The 13,117-nt window shown below is 40.2% G+C and overlaps 1 protein-coding gene across 1 annotated transcript; it reads right to left on the minus strand.

Annotated features, from left to right (window-relative positions):
• Nucleotides 1-3,989: 3,989 nt before the first annotated feature.
• On the minus strand, nt 3,990-12,336 carry LOC131236333 (CSC1-like protein RXW8). The gene is made up of 4 exons (XM_058233455.1): nt 11,779-12,336; nt 7,408-7,683; nt 5,073-5,306; nt 3,990-4,394 (listed from the first exon to the last, which is right to left on the minus strand). Exons 1-4 carry the CDS (start codon nt 11,974-11,976, stop codon nt 4,137-4,139), a joined length of 966 nt encoding a protein of 321 aa, XP_058089438.1. The 5' UTR covers nt 11,977-12,336; the 3' UTR covers nt 3,990-4,136.
• Nucleotides 12,337-13,117: the final 781 nt, after the last annotated feature.

Consider the following 13,117-nt stretch of genomic DNA (forward strand, 5'->3'; position numbering starts at 1 on the left):
ACTCGGCCGATCTGCTTAATGTTTTGGGAAGCATACTCCATTTATTTTAGGGACTACAAGATGGACCGTTCAGATCATCCGAACATGTTGACTTCTGATCCCTTACCTCCAATAGAAGGCGCTTCTAAGTTGTAATCGCTGCTTTTCCGAATCCGGATTCTCATTTCCTTTCAAACAGAAATGGGCCACGTCATCACATGCTGTATTTAATAAAGCAGTGATGATTTGTGATGACATATTAGTGATGACTTGGCCCAATCAAAATGCAGGAAATCATCCTCGTTCTGCGTACAGACTCGGTCTTTGCAGGGGTTCTATGGGGCCCACAATGATATATGTATTTTATTCACGCCATCCATCCATTTTGCCACGTCATTTTAAGGCAACAGCCCAAAAGGGAGGCAGATCCAAGGCTCAAGTGGACCACACCAGAGGAAGCAGTGGTGATAATAATCCCCACCGTTGAAATTTTCCTAGGGCCCACCGTAATGTTTATTTTTCATCCAACCCGTTCATAAGGTCACATAAACCTGGATGAAGAGAAAACCCAAATATCAGCTTGATCAAAACTTACGCAGCTCCAAAAAAGTTTTTCTATGGTGTCCGTTCAATCCCTAACGTGTGGTCCACTTGAGCCTTGGATCTAACTTATTTTGATATCATGTCGTAAAATGATCTCGTAAAATAGATGAACGGCGTGGATGAAACACCTATATCACGGTGGGCGTCCTGGCAGGGGCAGGACGCAATCCGCTTCGGCTTTTCCACGTAGTTTCGTATAGATGAAAGTCAAAGCTATTGGCATGGATAAGTCAGCCGTCCTCGCTGGACTTTTATGTAGAAATGCTTGGATACTCTGGCAGAGTGTGGTGGATGATACGCAGGCACACTTAAATCTATAGATTGGATGAGCGACACATTATTAATTCAAATTAAACTATCCATATTATGGGTACCTGTTTAGATGTATCACTAAACCAAAAATTACATTTTTTTTCTTACTATCAGACTGGTGAACATTTATTGGACAGTTAAGAATAATAATATCCAATGGTCCTATTTCAAGAAAGAAGTACATCTGAATCGGTGGCCAGGATGGTTGGACCCGTCGTATTTTTTAAATATATTTCAGCAACAGTGGGTTCCACAATTTGGTCGGTTGGTTTTGAGTAAATATATGCCACGTGTACTGTTAGGAAGTACCTGTGTATCAAGCGTCATACGCAGCCAGAGTATCATCAAACAACTCCCATTTAGAAGTTTCCGAGATTCATTGCCTTCTGGGAGAGGAAGAGAGAGAGAGAGAGAGAGAGAGAGAGCATCAAGTACACATGCGCGGCATGTGTGATCTACTGGCTGCATGACATGGGCGCTGATTAACATCCCTGCCATGGAGCAGAAGCCGGGAGCAGCCTTCCTACATCGCAACTAAAAACGTAATTCCCATTTTACCCTTGACTTCTTCACTTGCATTCTCCCGTAAATTCTCTTTCTAAAGAGTGTTTTCTTTCTTCTTTTTTTTTTTTTTGGCAGCCATCTTATCCAGCATTTGATGATGGATGGCGATCCCATGCTCTTTGGTTAGTCTCTCTCTCTCTCTCTCTCTCTCTCTCTCTCTCTCTCTCTTTCTGGCGTTTGTATTCCATCCCACATCTGATGAGAAATATGCCCAACCTGGCTGGATATAAATGGGCCATGTGCCGGTTTCAGAGAATGAACTTTCAAACATGTTTTGGATGGAGAACGGATTGCATGTGCCCCGTGGCAAATCCACTCCGTCCATCTGTTTTTAAAGACGGCAATAGGATAGTAATCTAAAAATCAGGCATATCCAAAACTCATGTGGGCCGTACCACATGAAACAGTGGGGATTGAACACCTGGGCTGACAGAAGTTTTATATCAGGATGATATTGGTTCCTGCAGTTTGTATGGCATATAAACATCATGCTCAGCTCCAGAAAGGTTTCAACGGTGGACGTTTCCCTTACCGCTATTTCGTTTGTGGTGGCCCACCTGAGTTTTAGAATCAGATCCCTTTGTAGTCTTTAAATACAGATGGACGGAGTAAATTTGACTTAATTCGATAGATACACCCCTTGATGGCAAATGAAAACCAAATTGAAAAATATATACTAGTTGGCCCAAACCCAGATTTGGTTTCAGCTTGAAAAATGCTAACCCGATTTGAATTCAGGTTGAATTCAGATCATGTAAATTCCGATCTGGTTGTGTTGGGTTGGGAATAATCACACAAATTTAGATTGGGTACGGTTGGATCTGAGCATGGAGGATGTGTATGTGACAACCACGTCACCCATCCAATGTGTCTCGCAATGTTGGGCCTACAGTCCAATAATCAGACCATCATTATTCAGGTGGACCACATGTCAACACTCACCCTCCAAAATATTTCCCCTGGTGTGACCCACTTAAATAATAAGTGGGCCTGATTTTTGGGCCAGGCCTAACTTTGGGTGAGGATGTCAAATACATATCATGTTGGCCCAGTTAAAAAAATAATAATAATAAGGGCAGGCATCTCTCTCCCAACTCTTTCGGTTGGTCTGGCCCACCTGAATCACAAATCAGCCTGATTTTGGGCCCTGAACCTCTTAACATGGAATTGGATGGATGGTTCACTTGGAAAGCCCATTGCACCGATCTGAACTGTCTATCAACTCCATAATACATTTCATAGGCTACCATACTAGAATCAATCAGATGAATGATGAAATCCATCTTTGTTTTGAAAGCCATAGATGGGACTCGGCATGAACAGTCAAATAGATGAATGAAATTGTTGATTGGACCTATTTTTGTGTAAATGATCTTGACCATCCATATTGAAAACCACCACTGATCAAATGGTCCATACTTGTCAGAGAGGTATACAATTTGCATCGTAGGCCTTGATGTGCATTGAATGCATGATGGTCCAATGCAACTAGGAGCACTATGACTTGTAGTTCTCCAAGGGCCTGTTTGGATTGGGGACTACCACAGTAATGTAATGAAAATTTTCCATCATTATGTTTTTACCACCACAAAACCAAACACAACAATCGCCAATCAAATGCAGATGTTTTCAGAGACGGTAAAGGAATTTGTAATCCTTGTGCTGTTCAATTATATTACCAAGGAAATCTCAAATGCAAAACAAGCATGTGGGGGTATAAATTTGATGAATTGACATTAAAATAATGAAAACAAAATGTCATCATCACGATTTTACTACTGATATACCAAATAAGGCAATCCTCAACCAAACGAGGATGTTTTCACGGGAAGGAACTTTCAATCATTGCACCTTTTCATTACATTATCATGGTCAAACCCTAAGAGCACCGGGGAGCCTGTGTGTGTGTGTCGCCTCATTTCAAAAATCTCAAGTAGTGGCACTAAGGACCTGTTTAATTTTTGAGGTAAAAGGTAATACCTGGTAAATGAGTAATAATTACTTACCAGGTAATTACCGCATCGTTTCTTACGCAAACGTTGACGGTTTAACTTTTTGGCATTAAAACCGAGGATGGCTGCCAAATGAATATAGGACCCACTGTGATGTACGTGATGTATCAACACCATTCATCCTATATGTCAGCCTCATTTAGGCCATGAACCCAAAAATGAGGCAGATCCAAAGCTCCAGTGGACCACACCACAGGAAACAGTGGAAACTGAATGCTTGCCGTATAAAAATTTGTGGCTCTCAGAAGTTTTGGATGAAGCTGATATTTGTGTTACCCCTTATCAATGTTTTTATGACTACATGATCAGGTTAGATGACAAATAAACATTAATGTGGGCCCAATAAACAAAATAACTTTCAATGGCAGACATTTAAGGCCATTGTTTCCTGTGGTATGGGCCACTAGAGCATTGCATTTGTCTCAATTTTGGACCTAAAATCTTCTGATAAAACAGTTGGACGGTATGGATATGTCATGCACATCACAATGGGGTCCACAAATGTAAGTCAGCAACATATACAAAAGAATGTGTGGATATGTCATGCACATCCACAAGTGATTGGCTAAAGAAGAAAACACACAATAACCAAAAAAGAATTTAACAAACAGCAACATATACAAAAGAATGTGTGGGGTTTACTTATGAAAGTAGCACATGAACCGCTTACTTGGTCGCATTTCTCTCTTGCAATGTTATCAGCATAGATAGCCATGTAGCCGCTCCTTGCATACTAGACATTGGGAACCCACCCACTGTCGGGTGAACCAGATTGTCCTGCAAATGCTGGCTAGTCTCACCCACTTCGGGCTTTAAATCCTCACCTTCACATACATAAGGTTGACAGTAGGCTGAGAGAACCCGCCCATGTATATCTTCCATACACCCATGCTGTTCATCATTTCTGTCCATCTCAATAAGATCCTATTGACAACAAATAGATGATGTCAAGGCAGGAGGAATTTCACGAAAACCTCAACTGAGTGTATGCATGTAATCACGTTTCCAGTTTTGTATGACTGGGGCTCATGGTTAAGAGTTCAAGACCCTTGGTTCAAAAATCCCCCAGATTGGAAAATCCTAGCCACTAATATTGGGCCTTCATTCAGTTGACAATGGACCACGGGCACATTTCTTCTCTTTACCGTCTATTTCACGTCAAAAATTGAATGGTTAGGACTGTCCTATTGAGGAGATTTTGTGGCATGGTCCATTCATGGTGTGGGCCAAACGGACCAATAGTCTAGATCACCTGATCCATGGGTCCCACTTGTACAAACCAAAAACCCTTCATTTTCTTGGTGCAAGAATGTCATGAACATGCCGTTGCCCAGAATCAGGCTAGTCCAATCATCAGGCAGGTGACATGTATACATTCAAAATATAGCCCTTTGGTGCTTTCTTTCTGACCATCCATTCTCATTGCTGATTTCTTACTGTTCATTTTTTTCCCCATGCTGTGGAGCCACCTGATGAGGGAGTAGCCTGCTCTTTTAGCCAGGACACACTGAAGATGACCCGACCTAATAAATAAATGGCCTTGACCTCATGCACGTGGCTTGCTAACATTAGTAGCATTACTCAATAAGACATTCAGGCTACCTGTGCAGCATAACCATTAAATATGGGACGAAAACGCTGCCGGCAATATTCGTTGAAAAGGAGCGTCAACATCACCAGTATCAAGGTGAAGCCAGACGCTACTGTAGATTCTTTCATCCCAAACACCCCAATGGCTACTATCTGCATCAACACCAACGAGAAAATCATCGTGTTGTGCATGATAGGCCAATACTGCCCTGCTGTCTCGTATTTTCGACGGTAAACATTGAGTATCTGCATGATAATATTTAGAGATAGCATCAGGAAACATTTTCAAGGAAAAATATCCATACATGGAAGGGCTTTAATATGAAATTTCCCTCATCCTGTACAACTTGGACTTGTAAAAGAAAAGGGGGAAAAGAAAACTTTCGACATAGACCCTGAAAAGGTTTGAGTAGAATGGCCCAACGGCAACTCCGAAACAGATTTTATTACAACAGAGTACCCTAGAGTTCGATGACTCAGGATCACCAGCATGTGTCAATCCATTGGGGCCAACATGTCAATATGGTCTGATAATTTGAACTTTCCATCATCTTCTTACTACATGAATAATCCGTTCACCACATAATCACGCTCCAGTCATGATCCTTACCATCAATTTATGAAGTTGAATTTGGGCCATTGAAAAACTTCTTTCTATTAAATGCTCTAAATTCATCATGGATAGTGATGGGCAGAATCATCCATTCAGTGTAAGTACCTTATGATGGTACTAATAGCATTGCATACAGAACATTGGCAGTTCCAATCTTTGGACCAACTCTTCATGTGGGCCCAATAGGGCTACATATGCTGGCAATCTTAAGTGACAACAGAGACAAAATGAATTTATACCTGGGACAACCATTGCAACTCAATCATTTTCAGAAATCATAGAGTCACAGAGGAACCATCTCAAAACATGCATGTTTCAGAGGGGAGCATGGTTCGTTCTCCAACAAAACTGAGTCTTGAGTCATCTCAGTTTTCGCAAATTTTAGTTCATTTTGACAAACATATGCAAATATACCTTATGTGTGTGTGTGTTTAAGTATGCATGCATGTATATGTATATGTACGTACACAAAAATGATTCAATGCCAACGTTTTAACCAAAATTAGTCATAACATTTTCATTAAATCATTTTGTGGGCCCGGCCGTGATGCGTTGATCACATCCACTCCGACCATCAGATGTGTTGCCCCTCGTTTGGGCATGAGCCCAAAATCACACAAATCTGTGACCAGGTGCACCACACGACAGGAAACACTTGAGGGGGAACACCCACCGTTGACTTCATGGAGGGCCCATCATTTTGTGTATATGCCATCCAACCCATTCACCTGAAGCATCAGCCCCAGACAAAAGGATCCAGCAGTCATCAGGCCATTTTGACACCCCAATTCGACAGAGATCAATGGTGGGCATCCCCTGTTGAACTGTTTCCTAACATGTGACCCACTTAGTTTTAGATTGGACTGAATTTTAGGCCCTTGAGCGAACAATCCAGGGAACAACTTGTGGATGGGTCAGATGTCATCAACACATCATGGTCAAAACATTTGCATTGAATCATATCCTGTATATGTGTGTGTGTATGTATGTACGTGTATGGAAATTGATTCTAAGCCAACGTTTTCACTGAAGATTATGCCAAAATGGATCGTCGTGGGCCCCACCATGATGTGATTATCAGTACAGTGAAAACATTTTCATTTTCAAGGAATCATTTCCTGTGTGTGTGAATTATGCATGTTATGTGGGAAATGATTCAATGCAAACATTTTCATCATCGAAATTATAGTGAAACATTCACATAATCATCATGGACTCTACTGTGATGTGGTGATCAGATACAGTACAACCATCAGACTTGCCATCACTCATTTGGCTTGAGCAGAAAGATCAGCCTAATCGGAAACTCAGATGAGCCACAGCAAATGGAACAAGTTGAGACGATGCCCACCATTGGCTGTGTTGGGGCCCGCATGAGCACTGATCTTGCTTGTTTTCGTTGTATCCCTTCATCTGGGCAGATGTTTCATTTGAATGGGTGGATTGCATATACACAACAAGTTGGGTCCTAATCCAAACCAATGGTGGGGGACCCATTCCAACCGTTCATTATGTCGTGGCCCACCTGAGCTTTTGACTGGGCTGAGTTTTTGGCCCATGGCTAAACAAGACTTGGCGCCCCTGATGGTCAGAGTGGATGTCATACACAAATCATGGTTGGCCCCACACAACATTTTCACTATAATTATGGTGAAATTGTTTGTGTTGGGTCATTGCGTGTACAACTTAGAAAATTAAAAGAACATTCTACATGCCATGTGGAAGAATGGTCACCTGGTTACGGTACACAACATAGCCAAGAAGAAAGTACACCAGCAAGAATGGCAAAATTAAAGGTGCCAAAATGGAACAGGTGAAACCAAGGAGTCCAAACAATAGCACTCTTGGAACTTCCGTATGGTATGGAAAAGATATGATCCAATCTGGATCGTCGGCGCGTCTGAGAACAAATCTCATGAACAAGCTATAGACAACAGCAAACACTTGCATGATTTCAGAGCACATACTAACCCAACCAGATGTCAAAACATAAGTGATGAAGAAAGTTGCCTGCACAAAATTGGAAAGGCATAACAAATCATGCACGATCAAAGAGCTGTATAAACATCAGATTTTATTTCTCACAAAAAGAAGAAAAATAAGAAGAAGAAGAAGAAAAAATTATCTTCCTGAACAAATAGATTATAGGAATTAAAAAAATGGTAATTCTAACAAACAAATTTAAATCTAAAAATTGGGTAAATTACCATGCCATTTTTCAACATTTTTAAATAATGATGACTCATACACCATTCACATAACATAAGGTTTACATCAATCTTAGACCATTCAAATTGTAGCCTTAGTTTGGAAGGAGAATGTCAAGTCACACATGTGGATGATCCCAACCATTCTATTGGTTTCCATCAGTCCATCAAATTGACATTTAGAAAGAGAATGATTAGTGCTCCAAATTCAATGGCGAAGATCCAATGGTTAAGATCATCCATCATCATCTAAGCCGTATCCCTTAATTGGGATCAGCTCAATGGTTAAGATCATCCAATCGATGTAATTTTTGGGCTCTGATCCATACACAATGAGACCCAAATTATTGGCCCACAATTTGGGCATTCTGAAGAATGTACATGTCTGCAGCATGCATGGACGAATATCACAATCATTTAGGGTTCGTTTGGATTGGAGGCATTTGGCTGCCCTGAATATATAAATTACCTATTGCGATGCCTGGTTATTGTAATTGCTGGCTTTCTTTTGCCTTTTTTTGGGAAGATGTGGGGGGCTCCCAAAACCCCTAATGCGTGTTTGGCTAGCTTACCAGTTGCACTCCTGGTATACTAATTTAAGAAGCATTCAAATTAAATGAACAGGTGTGGCCCAGTACATCATCTAATCAACCACAATTCTCAAATTTAAATTATTGAAATGACGAGTGGATTGGATTTTGCCCACATGAGCAAAATTTGCACGTGTGATCCATAATGACTGAGGAAATGAATGGCCCACATTAATCATGCTACAGTCTGATAATTGATCTATACCGTCCATGTTGCTCTCATCCTTGGTCACCCATCGTGTAAAAAATCACTTTTATGGAAGATCCTAATGGCCAATTCAATGGTTAGTGAAGTGTATGCCCATATTGATCATACTAAAAATGTTATGAGCCTTGATCTAGATCATCCATTGTATGGTCCCACCCTTGAATGCCCATCACTATAAAGAAAATTATACTTTCATTGGATGATCTTAATCATCCATTCAATGGTTAGGGAGATGGACGTTCCATATTGATCATATTGCAAATGGTCCAATCATTGACCTAGACTAACCATTATGTGGGTCATGCACTTGGTTGCCCATCCCTCTCGAAAAAATCACCTCCCTTGGATGATCCTAACTTTCCATTCAATGCTCAAGGAAATGGATGTCCATATCGATCACGCAACAAATTGATCAATCATTGATCTAAAACCAACCATCATGTGGATCCCCACCCTTGATTGCCACCCCTCTTAGAAAATAACTTTGGTTGAATGATCCTAATCTTCCAATCAATGCCTAGGGAAATTGATGGTTGCTATTGATGCTAAAAATGTTTTGATCATTGACCTATGACATCCATCATGTGGTTCCCACTCTTTGATTGCCCATCCCTCCAAAAAAATCACTTTGCTTGAATGATCCGAACATCCAATCAATGTCTAGGTAAATGAATAATCCATATTAATCATGCTACAAATGGTCCGATCATTGATCTATACCAATCATCATGTGGGTCCCACCCTTGCTTGCCCAACCCTCCCAAAAATCACCTTGGTTCAACAATCCTAATGTTCCAATCAATGCCTAGGGAAATTGATGGACCATATTGATCATGCTACAAATGTTCCCATAATTGGTATATGGCATCCATCATGTGAGTCCCACCCTTCATCGCCCATTCCGCTCGAAAAATCGCTTTGGTTGGATGATCATAACCTCCAATCAATGACTAGGAAAATGAATGGTCAAATGGTCCGATCATTGATCTAGACCATCCATCATGTTAGGTCTCACCCTTGAATGCACAACCCCTCTCAGAAAATCACTTCAATTGAATGATCCTAATCTTCCACTTGCCGCCTAGGGAAATTGACAATCAACACTGTTCATACTAATGTTTCGATCATTGATCAATGACATCCATCATGTGGGTCCAACCCTTCATTGCCCATTCCTCTCAAAAAATCAATTTAGTTGAATGATCATAACCTCCAATCAATACCTAGGAAAATGTAGGGCCCAATGGTCCGATCATTGATCTAAACCATCCATCATGTAGTTCCCACCCTTGACTGCCCACCCGTCTCGGGGAATCATTTTTGGTTGAATGATCCTAATCTTTCAATCATTGCCTAGGAAATTGACGGTCCATATTGATCATGCTACAAATGTTTCAAACATTGATCTATGACATCCATCATGTGTGTCCTACCCTTAATTGCCCATCCCTCTAGAAAATCAATTACATTGGATGATCCTACCCTCCAATCAACGCCTAGGAAAATGGATGATCCATATTTCATACCAAACCATTGATCTAGACATCCTTCTTGTGAGTCCTACCGTGGTTGCCCATTCCACTCAAAAAATCACTTCAAACGGGCAATCTTAGCCTTCCAATCAATGTCAAGGGAAATGGACGATACATATTGACCATACTACAAATGGTATCATCATTGATTTAGTCCCTCCATCATGTGGGCCCCACACTTCCATTGCCCATCCCAAAAGAATCAAGTGTCCTTTTTTGGGCATTGCAATGCCCATGGGCATTTAAATTACTGGGATTTTCAATGCCCATCATCTTCACGTTGGAATCGTGATGGAAGTCGGTTGTCATGATACTCGGGTATTTGAATCCCCCCAACCCAAAAGACCCCTTAGGGCCTGTTTGATTTTTCAAAGGATGTGTAAATACCCTTGAAATGGGTAATTATTACCATTTCACCCATTTGAAAATCTATCCACCTTTCTACCTTGGAAATCGGTTAAAAAAGCTAGTTTAAATTTGTGGACCCCAAGGTGATGTATATGATATATCCATTCCGTCCATCTGTTTTACCACAATATTTTTAGGCATGAGCCGAAAAATGAGGTAGATCAAACACTCAAATGGCCAACACCAAAAGAAGATTCCCTTTTTCCCGTGGCTTGGTTCACTTGAGCTTTGGATATGCCTCATTTGGCTCATGACATAAATTCATTAGGCATAATAGATGAACGGTGTGGCTAAGCAATATGCATCATGGTGGGACCCACAAATATGTTGTGGGCTTCTCGATTTTTGTGCAAAAAAGCATATGGTCAAATCAAACATGGGAAAGAGTGAGGTAAATACAGGGAAAATAATCATTACATATTTACACGGTATTTACCCGTGAATTGAAAAATCAAACAAGCCCTTAAGGAATCGTGGAAAACACATGTCCAGCCCATCCAGTTGAAAGAGCCTACAACTAGAAATGACAACATCCAATCACATATCTTTGTAGAATACAAACTTATTACAACTACAAAAGAACGTTGTTCATAAACATCTAAGGACTCTGATTTTCTTAGTGAAGGGTAAATCATTTATGGAGACATTATCAGTGCTCTGCTAGGCCCACAAGCATGTGCAATAAATCTCATGTATGCACCATACATGTGCTATCATGGCACGATAGGTCTGAGATCCAGTACACCCACCAGAACAGCACCACTGTATTGATGCCCTAGCCCAAGAATCAGGTTGGTCCACTGGTCAGGTAGGCCACAGTTAGCAAAACAAGCAAATGGCACTGTGAAAAACTTAGCTGAAGTTTCCTAACATATTCACCTGTTTCTAAATATGGGGCCCAAATGCTTGGTAGACCAGATACAATTTTGCGAAAACATGTACAAGGACAAAGAAACCTGATGGACAGATTGGATCTCACACGTGTGCCATTCTGGCACATGTGGCATGTAAGCAAGCTTTATTGTACATACATGTGCACTTAGCAAAGCTCATATTATCATAAAACAAAAAAGTTCAATTTAAAATTCTGACGAAAGGTTGCATCAGAGTTCGACATATTTGATAAAATTACCAGAAAAATAGCAACGGGCAATAATCACCTGCCTTGGTACGGCTTTAGCAAGTAGGGTGGGTATTTCTTTTGGATTAGAAATGACATCCAGCTGACTAATGACTGATCCAGATAAAACATTGACAAAGAATACGTTCCAGATCATGAAGTACAAGACCTTGCAGCATGTGCTCACTTTCCTTGCACTCCGAGATGTGCACCCTTCCACTGTTGAAAATATCATCATTGTTGGCGGAACAGTATATAAGGATATTAGTAAGATGACGCTTGGGAGGTAACCAGTAACCACTTGGCTCACAAAGGTCCTGCATGGAAATATGTGATTAGATGTTAAAAGATCCAAAGCATTTAAGTACTTATAAGTGACTCTTTCTTCTTCTTCTTTTTGTGTTTTTGTTTTTTTGGGTCAAAAAAGCCAAAAAGAAGAGAAAAACAGACTATTTATACTGAAAAAAGGTTGGGCACTCTTACTCGAATAAAGTATCCAGGTGCACAAGGTGCTACATTGCTTACATAGGCCTAGCTCTAGATTAAGATGGTTTGAGGCCCTTTATATGGACACGGCTTACAACCCACTTTCCCACAACTATCTAATGTGGGACTCAATTTGTAAAACAATAAACATAAGACACTCTAATGTAGGACGGCCTAGTCCAACCTTAAATGAGCATGGTATTTGAAAGGGGCAGATTTATGCAATCTTAAAAAACAAACAAAATATCAGCCTTATACATCATAAACACAAGAACGAAATAAGGTTAATATAGCATTGATTATGGCCATCCATCACAAGCACAAAGTATTGAATCTTAAAATCTGAATTTAGTTTGATCCGGCGAAAGATAGAACTTTCGTCTTGCAATATAGAACTTTCGTCTTGCAATAGGTCCGTCTAACGATCCAAGTGGATTTTCTAATCCAGAAAAATAGGAATTTTCTGGATTGGGAAATCTGGAAAATTCAAGAAAAAAAAAAAAAAAAGAATTGGTAGTTCTTGAAATTTACATTTGGGTGATATGTTTTATGTGGGGATGAAAATCTTTTGAAATATAATGATTTAGATATTAAAAATTAAATATATATATATATATATATATAAAAGATCGGCTTCTAGATCTAAAGGTTTTAGGAGAAAAGGAAGAGAATGGGGTTAAAAGAAAAAGGTACTTTGAGAAAAGAAAGAAGGAGAAAGAAGTAGGGGATGAGAAATCACTTCCCTAGGCCTCATGCCCTCTTCCAGTCACTGGAAGTCGAATACGAAATCGTCAAAATCAAAAAGCTCTCTTTTTCTTTCATAAACATAACATAACATGCATGGGTTTAAGGCAACCCTTATAAATTTGTAATTACATGAAATTTCCAAAATA

Source organism: Magnolia sinica, unplaced genomic scaffold (genome assembly GCF_029962835.1).
Source record: "Magnolia sinica isolate HGM2019 unplaced genomic scaffold, MsV1 ctg392, whole genome shotgun sequence".
Lineage (NCBI taxonomy): Eukaryota > Viridiplantae > Streptophyta > Magnoliopsida > Magnoliales > Magnoliaceae > Magnolia > Magnolia sinica.